This window comes from Argopecten irradians, chromosome 3 (assembly GCF_041381155.1).
Source record: "Argopecten irradians isolate NY chromosome 3, Ai_NY, whole genome shotgun sequence".
In the NCBI taxonomy this organism is placed as follows: domain Eukaryota; kingdom Metazoa; phylum Mollusca; class Bivalvia; order Pectinida; family Pectinidae; genus Argopecten; species Argopecten irradians.
The window spans coordinates 38,004,766-38,031,447 of NC_091136.1; the positions used below are offsets into that span (position 1 = coordinate 38,004,766).

At 35.2% G+C, this 26,682-nt stretch overlaps 1 protein-coding gene across 4 annotated transcripts in view; it reads right to left on the reverse strand.

Moving 5' to 3' along the window:
• The window catches only part of LOC138318483 (apoptosis-stimulating of p53 protein 1-like), an 88,750-nt gene that overhangs the window by 23,605 nt on the left and 38,463 nt on the right, over nucleotides 1-26,682 (reverse strand). For 2 of the 4 annotated variants that reach the window (XM_069260879.1, XM_069260878.1), the window contains exons 3-4: nucleotides 25,799-25,927; nucleotides 12,456-12,508 (exon numbers count right to left, since the gene is read on the reverse strand). In XM_069260879.1, the coding sequence (XP_069116980.1) occupies nucleotides 12,456-12,508; nucleotides 25,799-25,927 (182 nt within the window). Of the gene's footprint in view, nucleotides 1-3,896; nucleotides 4,122-12,455; nucleotides 12,509-14,574; nucleotides 15,636-25,798; nucleotides 25,928-26,682 lie in introns of those variants that run through there. The other 2 variants (XM_069260882.1, XM_069260886.1) reach the window with 2 other exon arrangements.

Here is a 26,682-nt window from a genome sequence, read left to right on the forward strand (position 1 = left end):
TCTTGACACCTCTACAAAACCATCATAAATGTCAAGTTAATTATAGAAGGTGAACACTTGACCACAACAATTGACAGATAGTGTGGTCAGTACATTTCCTTTATTGTTGATAGAGAGATGATGATAATAAAAATATGTTATTGTGACACTAAAGGAGATAAAACAATGACAAATTGTACTTTTTATATATTCCCTGATACTTGACAACCAACTTATATCCATGTGTCAAAGAAGAAAAACATGTAACCTCAAATGATATTCATAACAGTTGTTTATTTCAAATATAATTTTCTGAGTCATTTCTGTTGAACAAAAACAAACAAATTCATTCATCATCAATATTTCATTCCTTGATACTATTTTTATCATATTTTGTAGAAAGTTCTTTTTTTCCTTCCCTAAAGCTATATAGATATTACACCAGTACAGAATTTCTATATACACCTACAATGACACAGATCAAGTTCTCCTCCCTCAGTTGTCATGGCTTATGTAGGGAGGAATCTTTCTCTCTGACATTTCTATTCAGTTACTGCACTGACTACATAATAAATTGATGTCTTAGTGGATGGAATGCTACAGGTATATATATAAATGTAGATCTCATCCCAGAATTAATGTTTGCTGTGCACAGATGGCTGTAGTAATTAGAACATACCTGTGTGTGACCTATATTATGTAAGGTAAATACCATTCCTAATATGTTTACATGGTTCATCACCCTGTGAACAGCGGGGTCCTGTTAAATTCGTGTTTTACAGGTAGTAGCTGGTGGCTCCCTCACAGAAAACACATATCGAATGTCTATCACAAGCCTTATATGGGCATAAGATGACTTTTAGAATAATTTGTTAGAGTTTATAAACCTTGACATTCATTGATATTTCTTTGGTTACCTTAAATAACTTTAATTGCTTATTTTCGACATACACCTGTATATGACCTTACTAGATCACATTGCTCATGAAATTGATTGATATATCATTACTTGTCCATTACAGTAATAACATCAAGGCTAAGTATAAGATCACTTCAATGTTCTGATTGAAAAAGAAATTGTCCTACTTATCTATTAATTGCACATTACTTTGTAAACCTTCTCTCTAGCAGGCGCCATATTTACTCCACTGTTATGGACCCTAGATCTACTTTTAAAGAATAAACTTTATCTTGATTCCTAAGTGAATCCTTTGAAAATCAGACTAGGGCTGGTTTGCGTAAGATCTTAGTGATTGCAGCGAGTGGAGGTCATGTTCATAAATAGGAGTCCATATCGGTAAAGTTGATAAAACAGTTGCTAGGTAACCAAGTGTGAATTCCGTTTCCTCACATGTAAAAAACGAAAAATTATTTTAATCACTTTGCTCTCTGCTCTCCGTTGAAGCTTAAACAACTGTTCTTTACTAGTACAACAAGGATGGTCTTGCCAGATGTAACCAAGTGAGGAGGTTTTAAAGTACAAACAACAGACAAACAGAATTAACACTCAATATCCACTCTTAATCTAGTTCTCAAGGAACATGTGAAGATGAGGTGCATCAAAATTTTTTAAATTTGAAATTGTTAACTTAGAAAAAAGGAAAGGAATCTTATTTATCATATCTAATAAGAATTTGAGTTTTTCTAAATAAATTATAATAACTAAGATGTTACCATTGATAAGAGAAACTTAGTTGGTGAAACTTCACTATAATGCAATAACCAAATTTGTTTCTGTCCATAACATTTGATAGTCAACTTGATTCCTTGTCAAGATCAACCTTTGAAATGACACGGTTAAAATAACAAGAGCCTGAGACAACCTGACAAGTTAATTTGTATGTACCAGATCTGTAGTCTCAAGGTTGTCAAAATAATGAGATATTGTGTTTCAGCCATCTTGATAAAGGCCATCACAACCTGACAGTGTGTGGCATGTCTGTAGGAGTGCAGTACTCCAGGGTGCAGAGCACTGCACACACATCATAATGTCATTAACTGGGGTGTCTGGGGTGTATACCGGGCCACATGCCTAGCCCCCTCCCAACCTCCTCCCCCTTAATCCCTCAACAACATATGGCTACCAATTAACATCCAGACACCTCCAACATCGTTAATCTTGCTCAATCTTCTATATTCCTTTCCTTTACCTTTACAAATATTTTGAAATAAAACCAAGTAAGATTTTAACTTTTTTTTTCTTACATTTTTTTTGCTAACACATTTCTTTAATTCTTCATATTAGCATTTGACTACAAATGATATTCTACTTATTTATGTTTGGGAAAAATTATGATTCAAGTGAAATATTTTATTTCATTACAGATCTAGATAAATTCACTCCATAATCATTATCAATCTTAAGTAACTTTGAAATATATCTGGTGTTTTTTCTTTCAATATAAACCGTTGCCATTTGTTGCAAATTATTTCAAGATCGTTTTTTGTTTTAGTTGTTACCTGATTGTAATCAAAAATCAATCCAGAAAATACTACGAACTTTTGAATTCAAACTTTTAATGCAAATTAAATTCTTAGGTTCCAATTCAGCTGATCTATCGATAAGATAGCAGACCTTAATTACAAGCAATAAAAGTCTCAGGTAAAACCTCACTGAAGATCAGCTATTTTTTATCATTTTATTGGCTATATGTTTTAACTGTAAAGTCATTTATGTAAGTTTTAAATGACATGGAACACCAATTAAAACCAAAAACAACTTTAGTCACTTTGTTAATGATATTACATCTCTCAGATTTTAATTACCACTAACAAATTATGTAAAACCAGTGACCTATTTTCTGTTAACATATACGTATGTATTTTGGAGTATGTAACTTAAATTATTTTTCCATTTCTAATAGCGATCGGTTCAACAACTGCCTAATTTCTGTATAAACTTGTTGTTTTGAGTTATATGTTTTTCTCTCTTTCAGTGACAACTGTACTCTATATCTTATTTACTGCAGAAATGAATATATTTGAGTTACATATTTTTATCAGCGGTGGCCTTTATGTATTGTTCTTTCCTATTCAACACCAATAAACTTGTTTATAATGAGTACCAGTAAGAAAATACCAAATGACAACAGTCACACAGATCTCCGTAAAATATTGTTAATACTTTTATAGGATGCCTTTATTAATTTAATATCTAGTTCCATTTTCAATTCAAGAATGAGGGCCAAATGGCATCACCTTAATGTATGACGACTTTCCATGTTTTAACGTCTTAAATATTAACTATTTAAGGAACGAAAGAAACCAGATGAAAAAGAACCAATTTTAATACAATATGCTTTCTTTGATTTGAAGTTAAATATGATTTTGATTATAGGTAGAAAACCACATCTCAACAGAAAAGAAGAAATGGGCATATAAAGGGCTTTCTGGATCTCTCAATAAAGACCCTTTTTTTTCGCTACGTATCCCTTAGCATTTCCACAACACAGAGCATTGAGCAGACATTAGTTCAAACAAATTACATAGTTTCTATACAGGACACAGAATACACAACATTCACACAGTAGCTTCCAATACAGTGTTAGTAGAACTGTCCTAATATTGACTCTGGTAGGCAAAACAGACAACTCATTGTAGGACTAGCACATGTTACACAAATCCCTTTTTGCGGTCAGTGGACAATACTACGATTAATGTCTGTGGTTTTCTCAATGGAGAATGGACACACACTACCACTAAACCATTCTAGTATGACGCTTAGAAATTAATAGTATCAACGGAGGCCCGACATTTTTGTAAACATGTTTACTAGGTTGGGTGAAAAACAGCCAGTTATCTTGTTTACTTTGATACTTCATCAAGTGTTTATCTTTTTGCAAATAAAATTGCTGTCATATTTACATGATGTCATAAAATGCTTTTGAACAACAATTTTTTTATAATGAACAACTTACCTTTCTCATGAATCTGTATATATTTTCAATGTTAATCCAGTGTATTCCCTCGAATATTTACACTTTTTTTTTAAAGAAATTGTTGTTACTCCAAAGGAAGTTTTTCCCAGAAAAGGTAGCAATGAATGTTGTTTTTCATCATTTAAAATTTGTTAGACCTGAAATACCACACATCTCGTTACATAGCCGAAGGTGCGTACAGGTATGTAGTAGATTCCCAGGTATATACAAGTAGCGTACCTGTGTGACGAACAACAAAATCAATATTACACCTTCCACAGGTAGGGGGAAGTTATCGGCTCCAGAGATCTGAATAATGTGAGTGTATACTAGGGTCAAATACCTACATATGTACCAATATATATACATTGACAACTCAACGACGCATCCGTGTTCGATTAAATATTTGCGGTGGCACCATTTAGGTTGATCATATGTAAAACCACAAAGGTAAATGGATGATCGCGGTATACATAAAATACAATGGGATCAAATGAATGTCAGGTCTTTCAAATTTAACCCAGGAAATAAAATTAATATTTTAAATTCTTCTAGTTTGTAGAGGAATCCTGTCCAAAATATGCCCAGGGAATAAGATAAATAGTTTCTTCTAGTTTCTCCATAGGAGAGTTTCCAGATTGAGACCAGGAAATAAAATGGACAGGTTTTCTTTATGGATATTAGAGCTGAAGGTCCCTCCAAAATGAGCCCAAAGAATGAAATTATTCAATGATACTTCTAAAGAACATTATACATACATAATCCACAGAAAGATAAGGTAGACAAAACACTATGGTAGATCTGACCTCTTCTCAACATAAAACAAATAACAACGCCATCTATACAGCAAAAATTCTGGCATAGTTCCTCAGTAGACCTTGATATTAATTGCTCATTATTATGCAATGTCATTGTGAAGTGACAAAAAACAAGCAAAATAATAAATTGCTAACATGTATTGGAGGCTTTAATTTGCTCATTTATTTAAAATTCTGTTAAAACATTTATGGCTAGGGTCACTTTGCCAGATGTTGGTTGTGGAGTTCCCACAGAAAAACCACCAAACTACGACCAGTGCCTGTCATACTGTCCTGCTATTGGGCCTTGAATTTGGAGGTGGAGAGTAAATGGAAATTGTCAAAGACACATTTGCTGTATTTAATCTTATATGTAATTTATTTTTTCTTTGCTATTTATTGTTTGCCTATGTCAATAATGTTTCGATTGTTTACCGACATCTATTTCTGTCCAGTAAATTTATCTTTATTATCAACCTTTATATTACCAACACAATTTAGCACCAATTCCTTATCCATTACACTGTAGAATATAGGTTAAACTGAAATATTTGCAATTCTTTATTATGAAATAACATCTATAGCTTCAGGGGACTTTTGCAGACTTGAAGGAATATTTCTATAACCAGAACTTTAAACCACAGACATGTTACCGAATAATCCCTGACGGAATTTAATAACTTCTAAGATTGTTCATGGCCGCGTAAGGAATGATTATTTCACACCTGGTAAATCATTGCATTATTAGGGAAAGACCTCGAGCTACCCATACCAGTAGAGGTGACAATAAAATCTACGACAGATACAACACAGATACGTAATGTCTCGATCAGCTTAATGGTACAGGAGATTTTATAGATACCAAAGTCCCCTCCGAGGCATATATTGTATAATGTCAACTACCTACTTATAGTTATCTCACACAGCCCCTGTTCACCTTTTCATTTTTTTATCTAAACCATTTGAAAAAAAAAAAAATAAAATTCACCTCAGATCATTCAAAATGAACTCTTCATTTCCTGTGTAGTGAGTCCAGGGTTCACATAGTGGAGTGACTGCATTTAGTTATAGATACATTTTGTAACCACATAATTCTCATTTTAAAGTGTGGATAATGCAGTTTTATCTAGACTGATATTAAAAGTGTTGCTTAAAAGGGGCTTACTACTTAGGAACACCAGGCTCCAGGATCATGAAAGAATCTTAGGCTTAAGTTTTGGCTTAGCCAATCAATGATGACATAACGTTTTGTAACATCATTTTTGATTGGTTAAGTCTATAAACCTAAGACAGGTTTGGACTTAAGATTGTTTCATGATACTGAGGCCTTGTTCTTATATCACTACTGTTTCACAAGTCTGTAAAAATATTCATATTTTCATATCTTTATTCAACCAAAATTAAGTTTTTGTATGATGTAAATTATATCATTTATCATCTTTTTGACAATCTACTGTAAGAAAATACAAACTTTAGATGTTTACCTGGTAAGTCTCTGATAAGTTGGGGGTAGAAACTTTGAGTTTCTTTTCAGCCTTACCTAATCTACTTTGTACCATCAGCAATATACAAATATGTGCTAAAACTGATCTTCTGATAGAGGACAGCGTGACTATAGTTTGTAAGTGACCTTATACATCTCCATTAGGAACTTGATAACAAGGTGACTTTACTTTTTTGTTAAGGTCAAACTATTGCTATTTTAGCGTTGGGTGATTTACTGTAGATATTGTGATTAACTACACATATGGTTCTTTGGTAATGGCCTCAAAACCATAAAAAAAACCCAGGAAAACATATAGAACAGAAAACAACAGAAAAACCCCAATGTCTGTCCATAAAGGACATCCAGGGAAGAAATCTTTACAGACAAGTGGTCTAGTTATACATGTGGTGCTGAAAGTGGTACCCCAAAAAAGTTATCTTAAAGCAGGTGGTCTTTATAGAGAGATGGTCACTGAGGCAGGTTTTACTGTATGGTTGAAATTTTTTATTTATTTTTTCTTGTGATTTTTGGGACTAAAGTTCAGCTGATCATCAGCGTCACAATTTATTTTAGGGCTCGTACCTGGTGAGAAACCTCATTTTGATTAAAATCAAACATGGGCGAAAGAAGTGCCGAAGATTTTTTAAAAATTCAATTTAAGATTTTGATTGTGTACATTGTGTTTGCGTTTCAATAACATTACTCAACACTCTGGTCTAATGTGGAATACTTAAAATAAATTCAAAGCATCAATCACGTTTGAAATAGGGACAAGACCTTGAGAAAAGCACACAAAATGTAAAGAATGCCAACCTCATTTATTGACAATGGGTGTCGGACAAAGGATAGCGTTTGTGTACAGTTATCCCAGACTTCTCTGCTGAGAACAACCAATCAATGAAAATCAGGACGGTTGACGCGACGACAAAGCGACACTTGTGTTACTGACACACGGGGGTATATATAAATTAGCGGGGGATGTCATATTTAAATCTACACAACAGCCAGCGTATCAAACTGTGACATATCAAAATTAACGAACCTGACGCTTTAATGAACATTAATCATTAACACAGGCTAAGTGTGTGGAAGATTTTTTTTGTTCTGCAAGCAATATCTGTCATAACTAGATCATATAAAATTTTTGGATGTTTTGTTGATGTAGTACAATGTAAAACCTGATGACTAAAAGTCTGGGTACGTGTTTTACAGCTAAAAGCTTTCTTATGTTAATTCTCAGAACAGCATCATGTACTTGTACCCATTTTATTATAAGAAACAGGTTTGTTTTCTATATTAGGATGGCAAGGTGCCTTTTTTTCCAAATGCAATTAAAATACAAATCACAGGCATTCAAAATACAAACCACAGGCATTCAAAATCTAAATTTTGTAAAATCAACATATTCCTTTATCGTCAAAAACTTAATAAACAGAGACACAGTTATTTTTTTTTCTCTCTTAAAATTTACATACAAGTATGATTTCACGTTTTCTGATTTCATTAAATCAGAAACTCCATATTACTTTCCTGGGCCCTGTAGTACATGTAATTGTGTAACTTGTCCTACATATTTTTGATTATAATTTTCACCTATTTTGCGACTTAGTATTATAACAATTTTTACGTATTTTCGTGACCTACTTTCACACCTTATGTTATTTTATAACTTGACCGATGTTGACATACCTGACCACAGATAAGCCCACCCAGACTATATCTCTCTAATCTGTGTCATCCATCTAGATTGCCTGCTATATAAGTATGAATAATGACTGATGTACGTGTTCACATCTGTACAACAGTGAGATAGACTTGCTCAAGTTCTCAGGTGTCAAATGAGATAGACTTTCTCAAGTCCTCAGATGGACATGTCCACAAATGTCCTACAGTCAAGTGTGAAAGACTTGCTCAAGTCCTCAGATGTCGACTCAAGTGAGATAGATTTGCTCAAGTCATCAGATGTCAAGTGTGATAGACTTGATCAAGTCCTCAGATGGACATGTCCACACAAGTGTGATAGACTTGCTCAAGTCCTTAGATGTCAAGTGAGATAGACTTGCTCAAGTCCTCAGATGTCAAGTGTGATAGACTTGATCAAGTCCTCAGATGGACATGTCCACACAAGTGTGATAGACTTGCTCAAGTCCTTAGATGTCGACTCAAGTGAGATAGATTTGCTCAAGTCATCAGATGTCAAGAGTGATAGACTTGATCAAGTCCTCAGATGGACATGTCCACACAAGTGTGATAGACTTGCTCAAGTCCTTAGATGTCGACTCAAGTGAGATAGATTTGCTCAAGTCATCAGATGTCAAGAGTGATAGACTTGATCAAGTCCTCAGATGGACATGTCCACACAAGTGTGATAGACTTGCTCAAGTCCTAAGATGTCAAGTGAGATAGACTTGCTCAAGTCCTCAGATGTCAATTGAGATAGACTTGCTCAAGTCCTCAGATGGCCATGTCCACAAACGTTTTATACAAACTCTTTGACATTTGCACACATAAAAAATAACTTTTCTTTTTCTTGTTAACATTCATGTTTATAAACTTCTGAAAGACAAATGTCCCACTTCTGCATCTTATAACAAGACGGGACATGACGCAATAGGTCAGGACACACATGGCAGGTTTATCACAGTGTGTTTATGGGATCACAATTTACAAGACAATTTCCATACTTATTGTCTACAATAGAATACAAATTATTTGACAAAGGAAAACAATGGTAACTGTGAAACAGTCAATCAAAAATGTTTTTTTCAAAAAATACAGGTGTAATTCTAGACCAAAATTTTTACCTCCCCATCTGACCAATGTGACATCCCCTAATTAATCTTTGTCATTGACTTAATTAATTCCAGTGATTAACTATAATAACACCTTATTTTCTAATTTATTGATGTTGGTACTCCATGCATGATACCAAATACCTTGTCACCTCGGCGATTAGTCCACGTTTTGTCGGTAATGACTTCTTTGCATGAGGTTTACGATCTGACCGAGTGAGTAACACTACCCTAAACCAATCCTTTATTACTTAGCTGCTAAAAAAATCTACTCAATCTTAAATACTTTACATCTACACACTTTCAAACAAAATTGTCACCTTTACCATGAACTTGTTTTTCTTTTATCTTTCTCTCTCTCTCCCATTCTGGATGGGGATAGGGGTAGGTTGAAGGAGTTTGACCCCTCCTTTCCGATTGTACCTTCCAATAGAGTTGTAGGACTTGTATAATTACTTTCTACATACTATTCCAGGATATACCACAAATTCCACACTCACTGCCCTTTGTCAGAATTACACATGAAATTACAAATCCATTTCCGATAATTAGTCCAGGCAGGCCCAAACAGGGTGTCTCCAATTTACATATTTTCGTTTTTATTGCCATGTAACGTGCATAAAACACAAAATAATTAACGGTAATTGATTGTGGCATTGTTTAGGGGGAGAATCTACATAGTTAATAGCCTGTTTATCACACTGATTTAGGTAGTGAACACTAGTTCCACAGCTTTATATATCTACACTATTACCAGATCATGAATAATTTGTTGTGGAAAGTGCTATAGCTATAGGTCGACATTATCCTTACCTTAGCTGTTATATAGAATACATGTGACATATGTTTTGTGTTGACAATGTCCGTGACATGGACAAAATGTACACTACATGTAATGAAAGCTTTTTTTTTGTATTTTTTCTTGGTTTACATGTGCACTTAACTATCAAATATGATCAATTCATTCTCAAGTAGAATAAGATGCATGGAAATTATTTACAGTTCATTGTTCATAACTATTGGTAAACATTTAGTGTTTTTCATTAGGAAGGTATAATAATGTACTTAATTAATGGTTCATAATGTACCATTATAGAAAATTTACGATTTACCATACCGTTGTTAAACATTTAATGTTTTATTAGGGTTTCTGATGAAAAAGCTAATTCTGTAGACCTAAGGACCTGAGGTATTCCAAATGGCTTCACATTCCACCTAACAGGTACATCAACAAAGGCAATAAAAAAATATTGGAAACTTCAATACCAAATAGAGAAGAGATTCCAGGTCCTAGGTATTTAAACTTTTCTACGCACTGAAGGCTATAAACCAAACAGAATACTTATAACATTAAGTATTTGTATGTGAATCTATATATCTACAAATGTGGTCCTACAACCTCCATCGTTTATAGCAGGAATCATTCCTAGGATTGTAAATAATTCATGAGATGGAAACTTACACCATTCAAACGGCCATCAAACTGATTTTTATTTAAAAGCCGAGTCCATAAAACTGTGGCCATCGCCTGGGCTGACCTATAGTAGGCGGTCACTAATGAGTAAACACATGGACAATAGACGGTCAGCTGGTCAACAAAACTTTATTGGCCACAGGATGGTACAAATCTAATACCTTATACAGGAACGATTTTACACCCACTCACAACGATTTCTTTATTCCCACTGCCATCACCTAACATCCCATTGTAACAAAAACAACTATGGGTATAGAGTCAGGCAAAGTTCATCAGGTAAACTGGTCAGTCATGCTGATAGGTATACGTCCATTTAAATTGGAACATTACAAGGAAATATCAATGTAGGATTTGTGATCATTTAACATCCATTTTCTATCATGAACAATTGTCAGTGTCCCATCGATTTCTTTCTTTTTCTGACTCCTACCTCCACCTTCTACATGCACAAATATCAATTATCTGTAAGACAGGTTGCGACAGAAGATGGTATTAGCACAATTACTATCTCCCTCCCCCATTCCCAATTACCAATTTATGGTAGAAGTATAAAAATAAAACTTTCATCTCCAAATACTTTGCGCCCTAGCAGTCACAAGCAATTTACATACAAACAGTCACAATTACCCCATGTAAGGCCTCTAAAGAAATCAAAATTGATCATTCAAATTTCCACCAATTATTGAAAACTGATCTGTTTGTTCCTGATAAAACAGCAATCAAAGCATCATTTTATTGAAAATCTACCTATAAACCTTCCTAGCCGACTCAGAGACATCAAATGTTTGATTAAAACATCATTTTAGTGAAAATCCATACATAAACTGGTGTGCTTCGTGAAGAACAAAGCTCTAATTTCCCCTGTGTGTCCGTGTGAATATTTCTAATCGGGGGAGATAGCCAGTTTTTATATTCCCATTGCAGGTCTCTATAGCTGATTATAAATGATGGCAGTTTTTTCCTTTATCCAATGGAGTGGCATTTATACAGGTATGAGTGCCATATGATCACCACCAGCTGACTAAGCCTCATCCACATGTGTCAGTCGAGGGTTCATGAATCACGGTAAAAGTGCCAGGCATTTATTATAAAAAAGAAAACGTGTACCCTAATTCTACTGAATCAATATCATTATCCGGAATGAACTTCTTTATTCCGACATGTGTTATGTTCATCAGTTCAAGGTGATTGTATGGTAAAACGTGAAACCAATACGACCACAGGTCATCCACAGTACAAAGGGACAAAAATTATCCTCCGCATAAAAACATGGCTGCAAAAAACTGCAGGTCGCAAAACGTAAAACATACACTTGATTGATGCTAATAAATTCACAAAGAGCTTTCAGACCTAATTACACATACAGGAAACCAACTCGGTTTTCTATAGCAGACACAGACAAAGTATTAATTAATGATTTGCAGCTTCTGTCGCCTTTATCAGAATTAGAAAATTATCTGCGATAACAAAGGTGATTTTACAGGTTACTAGGATATAATGGTCTTATTACCTTGACAATGTTAGGTCCGTCACCTTACAAAGGTCGAGGCTTAGTGGCCAGAGAACAATGGACCATTGGGCGGTCAATTATTTACAAATTACTGCTGATATTGATCACGATAATATTGTTGATCCTATTCATTATCAAGGTGATACGGACTCAGTGGTGAGGTATTCATTTTTATTTCTACCATCACTCGTCCATAAATACAATGTCTTTTTTCTTTTCATCATTATGAAATACAAATAAATATTTGCTGGAACTCTTTTTCAATTGGAGGTATGAATCACCCTTTTGGCATAATGACAGGTGAAACAACTCAATGGAACAAGTAAGTAGCTGTCGATGATAGAAAGGAGCAATTCAAATAAACTGAAGGACCAGATTCATTAAAATGCTACAAACATTTATGAATGGTACATTGAGTTTCACACTGCTCAAGTACAATGCCCTTCTCATTAAAGTGTAATATTCTGTGTGTAGCTGGAATATTAAAATGTACATACCCCATTTGGTATCCCAGCTGGCTCCCTCATCTCATTCTGTCTTCTTCCTCTCCCTAAAACACAGAAAAATAAAAAAAAATATAGAAAAAAGAAACTAATCATAAACAAGTTTGGTTTCTATTTTTTCTATTCTTTATGTTTTTATCTCTTTCAAAACTTTTGACATCATTTAAGAACATACTAGGTTTCGGAAGTGTATAAAGGAAGAGTTTCCAGAGAAAATACATCATTCAAAAAGCAGATGCAGTTCAGCCACTGCAACTCGGACACCTTAACTAAACACCACAGCTCACATGTAGGAGGTGATAATCTCTGACACTTTAACCAATCAGCCACACAAACAATGGAGGTATAGTGGTAAAATGCCTGACTTTATCAAAACTCAGTCACAGGGGTCTTTCTTTTTTATATTAACCCAATTAACTCCGTCGAAAGATTCTCCACAGGAAGTTTGTTACGTGTCAGATCTGAAGTAACGAAGGGTGATAATTACACCAAAGGTGTGATCAATACAGTAACATTACAAAAATACAGGTGTAAATATAACTCCCCATACCACAAAAAACCCATTGTATGTACCTGACAGATGGCAAACCATTGGTATGTTTTTGAGTATGATGAAAAGATCATTATAATACCAAATCATTATCTACAATTCTACTGATCTAATTAATTACCTTTTTGTCAAAAAATATTGTTAAAAAAAGTAAAAAAAAAAAAGAAAAGAAAAAAGAATCAATATAGATCATAAATCTGAAACAATGAATTTTAACCTTAGCAAGATTTCCTTATCAACACACGAAAAAGATATCAAAGAGAAAATGAAGAAGTAGAACATAAATACCATATAGAAAGACACAGGTAAGCATCATCTTGTCAGGACTGGCAGGGCTACTAATCTCTTTAACTTTACAAATAGCATTTATATTATCATAAAGAAGGAAGTTGTAAAAAACACACCAACCTAGGTTGTAAATAAATACTCAGGTCGTAAAACCAACAAATCTGTCAAACATACTGTTAACCTGTCTTTCTTCTAGGTCAATATACCTGACAACAGGGTTCATAAAACCTGTCAATTTCACACAAACCTGGTTGTGTAACCTCCTGTACAAAGATTGCATTGATATGCCTTGCACAAGACAATCTCTTTGATGTTCTCATCTCTATACTAACCCTGACTTGTTCTATAATTTCACTACAACACCCCCTGGCAAGTTTGATAGTAAAGTCAGAATATTTCTTGACCTTTGAAATTGATCTTGACAATAATCTGTTCTTTACAATTGAAAATCCTACTCAGAAGTCAGTCATGTTGACGCTTAAGGCAAATCGTAAACCTATTCCGAAAACTTCCATTGTTAAAGCACTTATGATCTTTTCACCTTGAGCTACAATAACCTCTATATTTAAAAGAGCAATAACTTCTGGTTAATATGCGACAGAAAGTCAACATCAACCTTAAGAAGGTCAATAAAAGAATTTGGTAAAGGTATTAACTTGATATCGAGTAATCAGCTTATCAAGCATGGTCAAGCAAAGTCCATTATTACAATCATAAAGTTTCAATCTCAAATATCTTATTGCTTATTTTATACATAAAGGCAAATTGAAATAAGCCGGAAAAGTTGACACATAGCTATATATCTGTTTAAGGCTGTGGAACAGTTGTAATATATTAGGGACCAAATCTTTATCAAATCATGGAGTAAAACAAATAAATCTTTTTAGATATAACATATTATACCAATGAAAATTATCGAGTAGAATATCATAATTAATAACCAACATGCACTAGCTGGTGGCCACCTCACTATACTGTATACTGTAGTCACAAAACTAAAAAAGACACAGCCACAACAGCACAGACCTGGTCTGTTTCTCACATTCCGAAGAAATGTCAGAAGGTGTATCTGCTCTTACATGTTTTGAGTCATCAGAGGGTTCAGACAAGCAATGATCGAAATTAGGTTCCACCATGGTAGTTTTATAATAGCATGTATTTCTGACGTCTTGATAATAAATAAAACATGTTAATCTCAGAATAAAATTTCAAAAATAATATGATACCATGCTGATGAGAAATTGTGTTTATCACAATGACATGTCAACAACTCACCTGGCCTCATGGCGTTCCTCAGTCACACACCCGTATTTCTGGGTATACTATACACAACACTTTGTAACCATTAAACAAATTCCTTAAAGAATCAACCACGTGAAATGAAATTCCATCACATCTTGAATAATCCTAGAACTTCCAGACAAACACTTGATGTAAAGATCTGACAAAATGTACACACAAGGTACAGAAATCTCCAATCAGAGATTGACAACAGGGAATATTCACCAGTGACTGCTGATTACGATCGTTGTTTAACAGGTTAGCGGCAGAAATGTCGGAATAGAACTGATTGGTGTGGAGAGAATCCGGGTTTCATCCTCTATACAATAACAAAGTTGTAATAACATTCCACAAATAGCCCTGGCTCCCCTGGTATACGCTGGGTCAAAGTGTATGAGTCACACTAACGACTTTACCTGTACTAGCTCACCTGTGTCCAGTGTGACCTAATGCTTAGTGTGTAGTAGTAGACTGACCACAACATAACTGTGAATATATCCAAACTGACCAGTGTGGCTGGAGTTGTTAAACTGACCAGTCCAATATTAGCTCCCTATCTATACCACATCACCATCTGCCTATAAAGGTATAGTACAGCACCAGCCAAATTGCTAGTCAGAAATTAGTTTCCTTTGTATAATGTCCTCTTTGATAGCCAGCGGTCAGCCCTATGGTCACTCACATAAATCAGGCCAATGACCACACCACTACGAGGATTGAGGATCAAGATACCAACTCAAATGGCCAATTAAATTAAATCCAACCTATTCATTAAAAGTGTCAATATTATGAAATCAAATATTAACTGATTTCATGGTTGTCGAAAGTTTGTTGAATGTGATGACTGCAGTTATATTCAGCTGTCAGTACATTTGTCAACAGTTATATACATTAAAAGCCCACTATTTCACCAAAGTAAAGGTCAAATTCTACATCTGAAATTACATGGTTGCCTAGAGTTGGTTTCCAAATTTTAAAGGCGATTTCAATGTAAATCTCAAACCTTTCTCTAAAGTTGCACTAAATGTATGTACTTTATAAATGCAAAAGATGAAATTCATAAATGAAGTAAAAAATCAACAGATATCAGAAATATCAAAAAGATAAACCTTGCCTCAAATTTGTCAGTCTTATATAATCAAATTCCAAGAAGGAATCAAGAAATTGTTCCTTTAGACGTTTTTCATAAAATCCCTCCTTCAAGAATACACTAAATCCCAGTCCATCATCTTCAGTGTTAGTTCATTAGGATCCACTAAAACATTTTCACTCTACCTGAGCTAATGAGGAGACACTCAGGTACGCTCAGGTACGCTGTGTAGTGCAGTGTGAACAGATAACAGACAGTACGCTATGCAATGAACAGGTGGAGCATTAATCGACAACAGAGGTGCCATGTCTATACAAGTAACTGTCAGCTTATGTTATCGACCAGTGCATCTCCCCGCAACCTATGTGGTCCACCGCCCTCGCACTCAGGGACGCTCTACCTATCCGTCCCTACAGCCCTTCCTGACACCCCTGTTTAAAAATCTCCTCCACGAAGACAGATACCCAATCTCTCTAGTTAAACAATGTCACAGATACAGTGTTGGTGCTATTGTTGCACCTTGTAATGATCTCTTCTCATTTAATGTGTCATACCATTGGCCTGTATATATATATAAACACTAGTGTAATTCAATTCATAAGCCTATAAATGAAATAGGATCTGCAGTGTCATTTTAATGAGTATTTTCTTAAGAGTTAAACTCTTTCCTGAATGATGTCACAGTTAAACTCTTTCCTATCATTTCTGGGTGTCTCACTTCAGAAATATGTCAGGTCATATGGCTATAAAGCTTTCCCCATCATTTCCTGATATTGATAATAAAAATCTTCTTTTCAAAATGTCCTCTATCCGTATGACTTTTGCCTCCCAGTATCTAGAACACTAGCCCCTGTGCTGCATTGTCCCTGATGCTGCTGCTCTTACAATTTATTTAAAATGATTACAGTCTGTGATGGCAGAGTGGTTGGGATGTCTGACATTCTATGGCAATTAAAAGTCTCCTTCATTTCTGGGTTATGATAGACCCATATCAATCTGATAGTTGCTTGCTGTAGGTTGCTGGTTTCTTTCTGGAACATCTGCCTTTTCTCCTCAACACCCCCCAATCCCACGCCGTCCATAACTATTCATGTACAAAGTTTTGAGCAGAGAATACATTGTATACATAAGTATCTGTTCTGTGAGATCTACCAATCTACATTTAACATTTAAATTCATACAGTATACCTATCTGCTACGATCTGATACTAAAATGATTACTTTAAACAAATTATCAGATTTGTGAAAAGCTATCAGGATGCCATCATTTAAATATCACTAAATGTCTAACCATTAACGTGGAGAATTGACAAACACGTTACAAGTTCAGGACAAACGTAGTACTTCAAACAGTTTAACATTTGTGAAGAGGGGTAAACCTATACTATAAGAACTGCCTCAGGAAAATAAATCATGCCAGTTACTAATTTGTGTACAACAATAATTAAGTCTTATACGATCTTGATATAAACAAATAACACAGCTTTAAATTTTTTGTTAAAGTCAGCACAACCTTTTTTTGATGATATTGTACAACGTTAATATCCCCTAGGGTTAAAGTCAGCACAACTTTTTTTTTGATGATATTGTACAACGTTTATGTCCCCTAGGCTTAAAGTCAGCACAACCTTTTTTTTGATGATATTGTACAACGTTTATGTCCCCTAGGGTTAAAGTCAGCACAACCTTTTTTTTGATGATATTGTACAACGTTTATGTCCCCTAGGGTTAAAGTCAGCACAACCTTTTTTTTGATGATATTGTACAACGTTTATGTCCCCTAGGCTTAAAGTCAGCACAACCTTTTTTTTGATGATATTGTACAACGTTTATGTCCCCTAGGCTTAAAGTCAGCACAACCTTTTTTTTGATGATATTGTACAACGTTTATGTCCCCTAGGGTTAAAGTCAGCACAACCTTTTTTTTGATGATATTGTACAATGTTTATGTCCCCTAGGCTTAAAGTCAGCACAACTTTTTTTTTGATGATATTGTACAACGTTTATGTCCCCTAGGGTTAAAGTCAGCACAACCTTTTTTTTTGATGATATTGTACAACGTTTATGTCCCCTAGGGTTAAAGTCAGCACAACCTTTTTTTGATGATATTGTACAACGTTTATGTCCCCTTGGGTTAAAGTCAGCACAACCTTTTTTTGATGATATTGTCAGTTTATGTCCCTAGGTTAAAGTCAGCACAACCTTTTTTTTGATGATATTGTACAACGTTTATGTCCCCTGGTTAAAGTCAGCACAACCTTTTTTTTGATGATATTGTACAACGTTTATGTCCCCTAGGGTTAAAGTCAGCACAACCTTTTTTTTGATGATATTGTACAACGTTTATGTCCCCTAGGGTTAAAGTCAGCACAACTTTTTTTTGATGATATTGTACAACGTTTATGTCCCCTAGGTTAAAGTCAGCACAACTTTTTTTGATGATATTGTACAACGTTTATGTCCCTAGGGTTAAAGTCAGCACAACCTTTTTTTTGATGATATTGTACAACGTTTATGTCCCCTAGGGTTAAAGTCAGCACAACCTTTTTTTGATGATATTGTACAACGTTTATGTCCCCTAGGGTTAAAGTCAGCACAACCTTTTTTTTGATGATATTGTACAACGTTTATGTCCCCTAGGGTTAAAGTCAGCACAACCTTTTTTTTTGATGATATTGTACAACGTTTATGTCCCCTAGGCTTAAAGTCAGCACAACCTTTTTTTTTGATGATATTGTACAACGTTTATGTCCCCTAGGCTTAAAGTCAGCACAACCTTTTTTTTGATGATATTGTACAACGTTTATGTCCCCTAGGGTTAAAGTCAGCACAACCTTTTTTTTGATGATATTGTACAACGTTTATGTCCCCTAGGGTTAAAGTCAGCACAACCTTTTTTTGATGATATTGTACAACGTTTATGTCCCCTAGGGTTAAAGTCAGCACAACCTTTTTTTGATGATATTGTACAACATTTATGTCCCCTAGGGTTAAAGTCAGCACAACCTTTTTTTTATGATATTGTACAACGTTTATGTCCCCTAGGGTTAAAGTCAGCACAACCTTTTTTTTGATGATATTGTACAACGTTTATGTCCCCTAGGGTTAAAGTCAGCACAACCTTTTTTTTTGATGATATTGTACAACGTTTATGTCCCCTAGGGTTAAAGTCAGCACAACCTTTTTTTGATGATATTGTACAACGTTTATGTCCCCTAGGGTTAAAGTCAGCACAACCTTTTTTTTGATGATATTGTACAACGTTTATGTCCCCTAGGGTTAAAGTCAGCACAACCTTTTTTTGATGATATTGTACAACATTTATGTCCCCTAGGGTTAAAGTCAGCACAACCTTTTTTTTGATATTGTACAACGTTTAGTCCCCTGGGTTAAAGTCAGCACAACCTTTTTTTTGATGATATTGTACAACATTTATGTCCCCTAGGGTTAAAGTCAGCACAACCTTTTTTTTGATGATATTGTACAACATTTATGTCCCCTAGGGTTAAAGTCAGCACAACCTTTTTTTTGATGATATTGTACAACGTTTATGTCCCCTAGGGTTAAAGTCAGCACAACCTTTTTTTTTGATTATGTCCCCTAGGCTTAAAGTCAGCACAACCTTTTTTTTTGATGATATTGTACAACGTTTATGTCCCCTAGGGTTAAAGTCAGCACAACCTTTTTTTTGATGATATTGTACAACGTTTATGTCCCCTAGGGTTAAAGTCAGCACAACCTTTTTTTGATGATATTGTACAACGTTTATGTCCCCTAGGGTTAAAGTCAGCACAACTTTTTTTTTGATGATATTGTACAACGTTTATGTCCCCTAGGCTTAAAGTCAGCACAACTTTTTTTTTGATGATATTGTACAACGTTTATGTCCCCTAGGCTTAAAGTCAGCACAACCTTTTTTTTGATGATATTGTACAACATTTATGTCCCCTGGGTTAAAGTCAGCACAACCTTTTTTTGATGATATTGTACAACTTTATGTCCCCTAGGTTAAAGTCAGCACAACCTTTTTTTGATGATATTGTACAATTTATGTCCCTAGGGTTAAAGTCAGCACAACCTTTTTTTGATGATATTGTACAACTTTATGTCCCCTAGGTTAAAGTCAGCACAACCTTTTTTTGATGATATTGTACAACTTTATGTCCCTGGTTAAAGTCAGCACAACCTTTTTTGATGATATTGTACAACTTATGTCCCTGGTTAAAGTCGCACAACCTTTTTTGATGATATTGTACAACTTTATGTCCCTGGTTAAGTCAGCACAACCTTTTTTTTGATGATATTGTACAACGTTTATGTCCCCTACGCTTAAAGTCTGCACAACCTTTTTTTGATGATATTGTACAACATTTATGTCCCCTAGGGTTAAAGTCAGCACAACCTTTTTTTTGATGATATTGTACAACGTTTATGTCCCCTAGGGTTAAAGTCAGCACAACCTTTTTTTGATGATATTGTACAACGTTTATGTCCCCTAGGGTTAAAGTCAGCACAACCTTTTTTTGATGATATTGTACAACGTTTATGTCCCCTTGGGTTAAAGTCAGCACAACCTTTTTTTTGATGATATTGTACAACGTTTATGTCCCCTAGGGTTAAAGTCAGCACAACCTTTTTTTGATGATATTGTACAACGTTTATGTCCCCTTGGGTTAAAGTCAGCACAACCTTTTTTTGATGATACCTGCCAACTGTTCTACGTTGGATTTGAACTCGCAACCCTGAGGTGGAGGATTGTGGCAATATGTTGGGATATCTTATCCACTGAATCGCCACAGCCCAAGTTAATAAACAATCATCCAAAAAATTTCATGGAACATTGGGTTTGTGCTATACAGTGTCATTGGCAGTTCCCACTATTTTATGAAGAAACCACACAAACATATCGCAGTCTCCCAAAACAAGACAACAAGCACCAAAGGCAACACATCAAATTCAGGGGAGGTAATCTAAAACAAAATTATCTTAGTGGTTCATAGGGTGTCGATCATTATCAAACAACCACCCTTATTGAATGTGTAAATGCAACATAGAACCCCAGGCACACATTGTATTTGAGCAGAATCTTTCCAGTCCTTCCACAGATGGCCTGGGAACTGCATGCACTCAATAAACCTGTAGTTTTTTTTAGAAGTAACAGGGATCAGTATTTAGATGATTGATACATTGGTCCATCACCGAGAGTTACAAATCTGATCAGGGGTTCACCTAGTGTAATGACACCAATCAGCTCAATCAAAACTCCAACCATTTCTTTTTTTAAATCGGGATAGTTGTGGACCTCCTTTGGTGGGAAAAAACTTTTCTTATTGTGTCAGTATAATACAGTAGAGAAGTGTATTATTTACCTACGACTGGTGTGACAGGCTTTTCTGTAACACCAAGTCGTGACTAATCCACAATGTTATTTTGGTCCCCTGGTACAATAGACGACACAGTTATGTCACAATAAAATACAACCACTCTCTTACAGTTCCAGTCTAACACACATGTGAACAACAAAAATTTTACAACTTCCGTTGATAAGGACTTTGGTCTGAGTAGTAGCTGGTGGCTATCTCATTGGTACAATAAATATGGGATTTGTATGTGAATAAGAATGTGTCAAAAGTAGTGGTTCACGCATGATCTAGCTATATTGAAGATTGCCAAAGAGACAAAAGGCCCTTATATGCCTGTATCATTTGTCATGGCATTCATTTGTAAACTGAATTTATGACTCCCTCATGAGAGTGCAACTGGCCCAATATAATTACCATGAGCTTCTTGGTTATTGGACTAAAGATAATAAAAAAATGTCATCCAAGTTTTGTTTGACGTGACCTGATGAAAAAAGAAATGGATTTGATAAAGTGTCACAGTTATTGATAATTTAAAAATGATATTCTTTTGTCCTGGTATGAAATCTAACATTAAAGTCAGTAAGGGTGTGGGAGATCCACGGTGGACATGCCACACCATGTCCTCACATTCCTTACAGCTTATCAACACGACACTAACCAGAAATGCTCGTGATAATCTCCCTTTAATAGATAAGGCACCAGAGGTGGGTCTTTGTTACGGGGAGCTACAGATCCCCTCCCGACCACAAAGGCCACCGAGCTTCACAGTATCCAGCCTACCTTGTTATATGACTGTGATTATTTTTATCTTCCGCCGGTCAGTATCACAGATTACCGCCCTATTATAGGATTATCTGTCCACCTAATGGCCAGTTTTATTGTACTTACCTTGGCCATTGTTCGGGCTAAGTACCCACACTGTACCTGATCAATGTTGACATTTTTGCCTAGATGAGTACATAGTGCCATTGTAATTAAATGATTAGGCACGAGAGACGTTTTCCATATGGTAGCTGGCCCACTCAACAATGGGTTACAGGTCAAAAACGTTATCTCTTCCAACATAAATATGAAATGATTAATATTGTTTATCCAGAATATCCTAACATAACACATTTTCTGGTTTGAAGTACCGATAACCTAAATATTGTTTTTTGTGTTCTATGGGGTATTCATGTCCCCGTAAACAGTCGCCTTATTTTTCAGAGGCCCCATTTTTGAAATGTAATTAAAGATACAAAATACATAAAAACAAATACAATTTGATACAAAGAAAAACCTAACAGCTAGGGTCTTTTAAGGATGTGTCAGGTTGAGAAGGTGGAGAAAAGTCAGAATACCCTAAGAAAACCCACCGACCTGCGGTCAGTATCTCACACAACTGCCCTACATGTGTTTCAAACATGCAACCTAGAGCACCACCTTATATAACCACTAGGCCACTGCAGAACCTCTATGATAAATATACATAGCTTATAAATAAATGTTCAATTGGTACACATGTAGATTTCTTATTGTGTGACTTGGAGTCTGAATTAATTGATTTTAAAAAGAAAATTAAAAAAAAAAAACAAGAGATTTTCTTTTTTCTGTACAATATAGAATGCTACTATTTAGACAATCCTTCTAATAGTCATATATAGCTTCACATATCTATGAGCTATGACTAATATTTGAATTTTTTGTTCTGAAATTAGTGTATGCATGTACAAAATGTTTTATGATAACATTAGGACAGGAATCACCTGCCTCGCCATGGTGGGGAGCACAGACTACACAAACATGTAATTGTCAGCTGTTACGAATATCAAATGTCAATTTTTAAATTGAACAATTCCACTAAAACATTTATAAGTATTTTTATTTGGTATATGTTGTTCAGTATCAAAATCAATCTGTCAATGGAAAATTTCACTACTGTGTCACACATATATGCATGAACGACTTCCAATATCCCTTTTCTAATTGAAGTTATTTTTAATTACACCTTGTTGGCATGCACCTGGTACCTAAGAATGAAATAATCAATTGCTTCTGGGGCCCACAACTACAACTTCTCAAAGCTATTGTCCAAAGTTCCGACTCAAACATGATCAATATCTTTTTTAAATTTGAATTTTCGAGTCCTATAAAACCCCCTCTTCAATTTTTAATACCTCAATCATCTTCAAACTTCTACAACTCGTACTGGAGTTTTTCATAACCTTTCCTTTCATCTGATTTACATTCAATAGAAAGTACAAGTTTTCTTGCAACATTCACTAACGACAGAATAGATGCGAGGCGTTGCTCCGTAGCCGTGAGAAAGCCCTACGTAGGGTTTGACACACCATTATTTTCTATTCTCCAATCTTCCTATCCTATCTACGATTTACGTTTTGACATAAAAGATCACAGCAGGACTACTATTATGGGATAGCGATAACTGGTATTTCGTGGCTTTGTCATAACACCATGATAGTGTTCCAAGCTTATTGCACAACTGTTACGATCAAACCCGAGAGATTGGCGAGGATTAAATCCAAATTTAGATACACACTTATTACAGTCAGAGGAATTCCACCTATTCAATATAATACCTTTCATGATCACCCTTTATCATTTAGCCTATCTGTAAATTTATGGAAAGTGATCCTTAATGCCGATAAGGCAGAGAGCTGACAAATTCAGAGACTTCTTGGAGGTATTTATGTTTGTGAAGAAAAATCTAGGTTTAATTTTGACGACCTGAATAATGGTTTTTTTTTTTTTCTTTTTTTGAAGAATGTTGATAAGGTCACAATATGTTTTCGTTTCTGTATCATGCAATGAGTATTTTCTAATTCTCTTGATCTGAAAAAAGGTGTATGAAACATCTGTATGGTAAATATCGGTCAGGGAATTTCAGTTAAATACCGATGTTTAATCGGGTCTGAAATTGACATGTATCCGATTGAAACCCCTGATTGAATCCTTTCTGGAGTGTGAGCTAGATTTTAGCAATTGAAAGGGATCTCATAACATCAAAAGTGAAAACGTATTGACATGAAAAGCATACCATGACAACACAAAAACCACATGGCTTGGAACTTCACCACATACCTTCTCACATCAGAAAACCAAACTATTGTCACATTAGGTAAAGGATTAACGTTTCACATCCACAAATTATCAGCATGACTTCAAATGGCATACAAATGCATGTTTTTCAACCAATTACCTGGTTTTGCGGTTTTAAATTGATGTGGAGACATAAGATACACGAGTTGTTGATATAAGACATGTCATACAATGTCAGAAAACCTAACATACCACTTAACAGGGGTCAGATTTTCCTCTAACCAGTGCCGAGCTATACGTGTAGATACCCTAAACCTTGCAATATTTTGCAGAAATCCCGTCCACTGGTGCAACTATGCATGGCATTCCAAGATGATCATGTATCTGAACATATTCATAATCCAAGTTTCCCCATCAGAAGTCCACACTGAGCAGCTGAGAGAGGAAGTCAGTAGTGGTTAAAGTCACAGACAAGACATAGTCTGATTTCCACCATTGGTTGGCAATAGACCCATACAATTGTTTGGCAAGAAGTGGAGGTGCTACTATAGGACTGGGCATGTACAAGGATTTCAAGGAAAGAAAGTAACTCTGAGAGTTTGATACAGTGACCAAATTCTTCTGTCATATTATTGCTATGTATGTAAAAGACTCTTTGAGAAAACATATCAGTAATGTCAGTCGCGTTAAGAAAATAAAGAACTTCTTCAAAATATGGGACAAGAATTCAAAGTAACACAGTGCCTCATGTAGGTACAACTTGAACTTCATAAAATGGACTTCAGTTGGCCGAAGGAAAATGGACCCATAAATGTTGAAGTCTAAATATATATAGAGATAGGGTTATTTGGTTGATGATTTCATTTCTGAAAATTATGCAAATGAATAAAGATGGATGCCATCATGAATATAGGCAGCTTCCAAGCAAATATCAAACAAATGACAAACATATAGCTCACAGACAGACAAGTGTCTTTATGGACTGTGCTAGCTAACATGGATCAGCCTGGACATTGTTAGGTACCACATGTGTATCTGTAAGTCACATGGAACACTATGTACATCTACTACTTCAACATACAATATGAAAATGAAACTCATCTATAGACTATGTTAACCACTAGACAGAAATTACTAGTAAGATGTGAACGGGCCTTAAATCTTTTTTTACCGAAAAGTAACATCAATTTTGTTTGTATGCTCAACCCAAGATTTGATTTACATAATAGTCTTACAGATTTAACAATAGATAAAACTTTGTTCCCACACTTTCGATGCTGTGATACCTGTAATGTTACTAAATAAAGACAGAAAACATGTCTCGACAAACATAACAAATGTATGTGTATTTTACACCCATTCTGTTTCATTTATAAACACTGAATAATAGCTTGTTATTAAAAGCCAAATTGGTCGTAAAAGCTAAATACCATCTGCGTCATTGTAGAATTGTATGTTGTTAAAACATATTAAACATGTAATGAAATTAGTCAGTACATACACAACAATAACGCCAGCCTTTCTGGTGATACATGGTGAAAATTAAGACTAAACTTGCATTTAAAACAGCTATGGACATTTGATGACGTAACAATGACAAAATTTGGAGGTGGATGAAAGCCATAGTTTCCAAAGATTTCCAACTTGAGACTGAGCAGAGGAGGGTGAACATCTACTATTTCTTTGTTGTTTATAACCTGTAGAAATGAACATGATTTACACTTACCATTTGATTCTGCGAACGAGGCTGAATTTCCAGGAACCACGCGCCGAAGAACAAATTTTATTTCATTATCTTGATCATTCCACTGTTTAAGGAATTCAATGATGTTTTCATCCTCCTTCAGGATTTGTTCTGAAAAACATCGAAGATTAGATGTCATTTAATATCACATGTACCCTTAATTGTCAATAAAGAATCTGTCTCAATCCCAAACAATAATTGTGTAATTTACCTAACCTAGAAAGGGACAGATGGTGTTTGGGTAGATGAATGTAGGTTGTGTGTTTTTGATTTGTGGTTTGAATGATCATGATCTTCCTTTGAATTTTTTGGGTGGTCTCCCTTTATGATTAAGCAAGATACCCCTTCATGCTTTTAATCATCTCCCTTTGATCCTTTTCACAGCACCAACTGTAACAGGGTGAGAGTAACGTGCTGCCAGCCAGCCTCAAACCCACAACCCCGACTTACTAGTCCGCCACTCTGCTGACTAAGCTAAAGGTCAAATTCCCCACAGCGTGAAGCTAAAACACAACACTATCAGAGCGTATCACTGTAGAATCAACGCCTAATAATTGAAATTATCTCCCTTTGATATTTTGGAGTTTGAGTGACTCCTTACAACAATCTCCCCTTCACCTTCCCTTTTTAGCTTCGAGTGACCTTCATTTGTAATTGGAGTAACCTCAAAATTAATTCAAATTATTTTTCATGCGTTGTGAATACAGTTTTTACAATAATTCCATTATCACAGATAATAGATCAGTATTTGCTAGTTCGAATGGGAAAAAATTATACCATCATCCCAACATCCTTGTGACCCAATTAATGCCATAAATCTGGGTCACTTCGTTATTGAGAAGGAGTTGTTAGCAACATTTCATAGG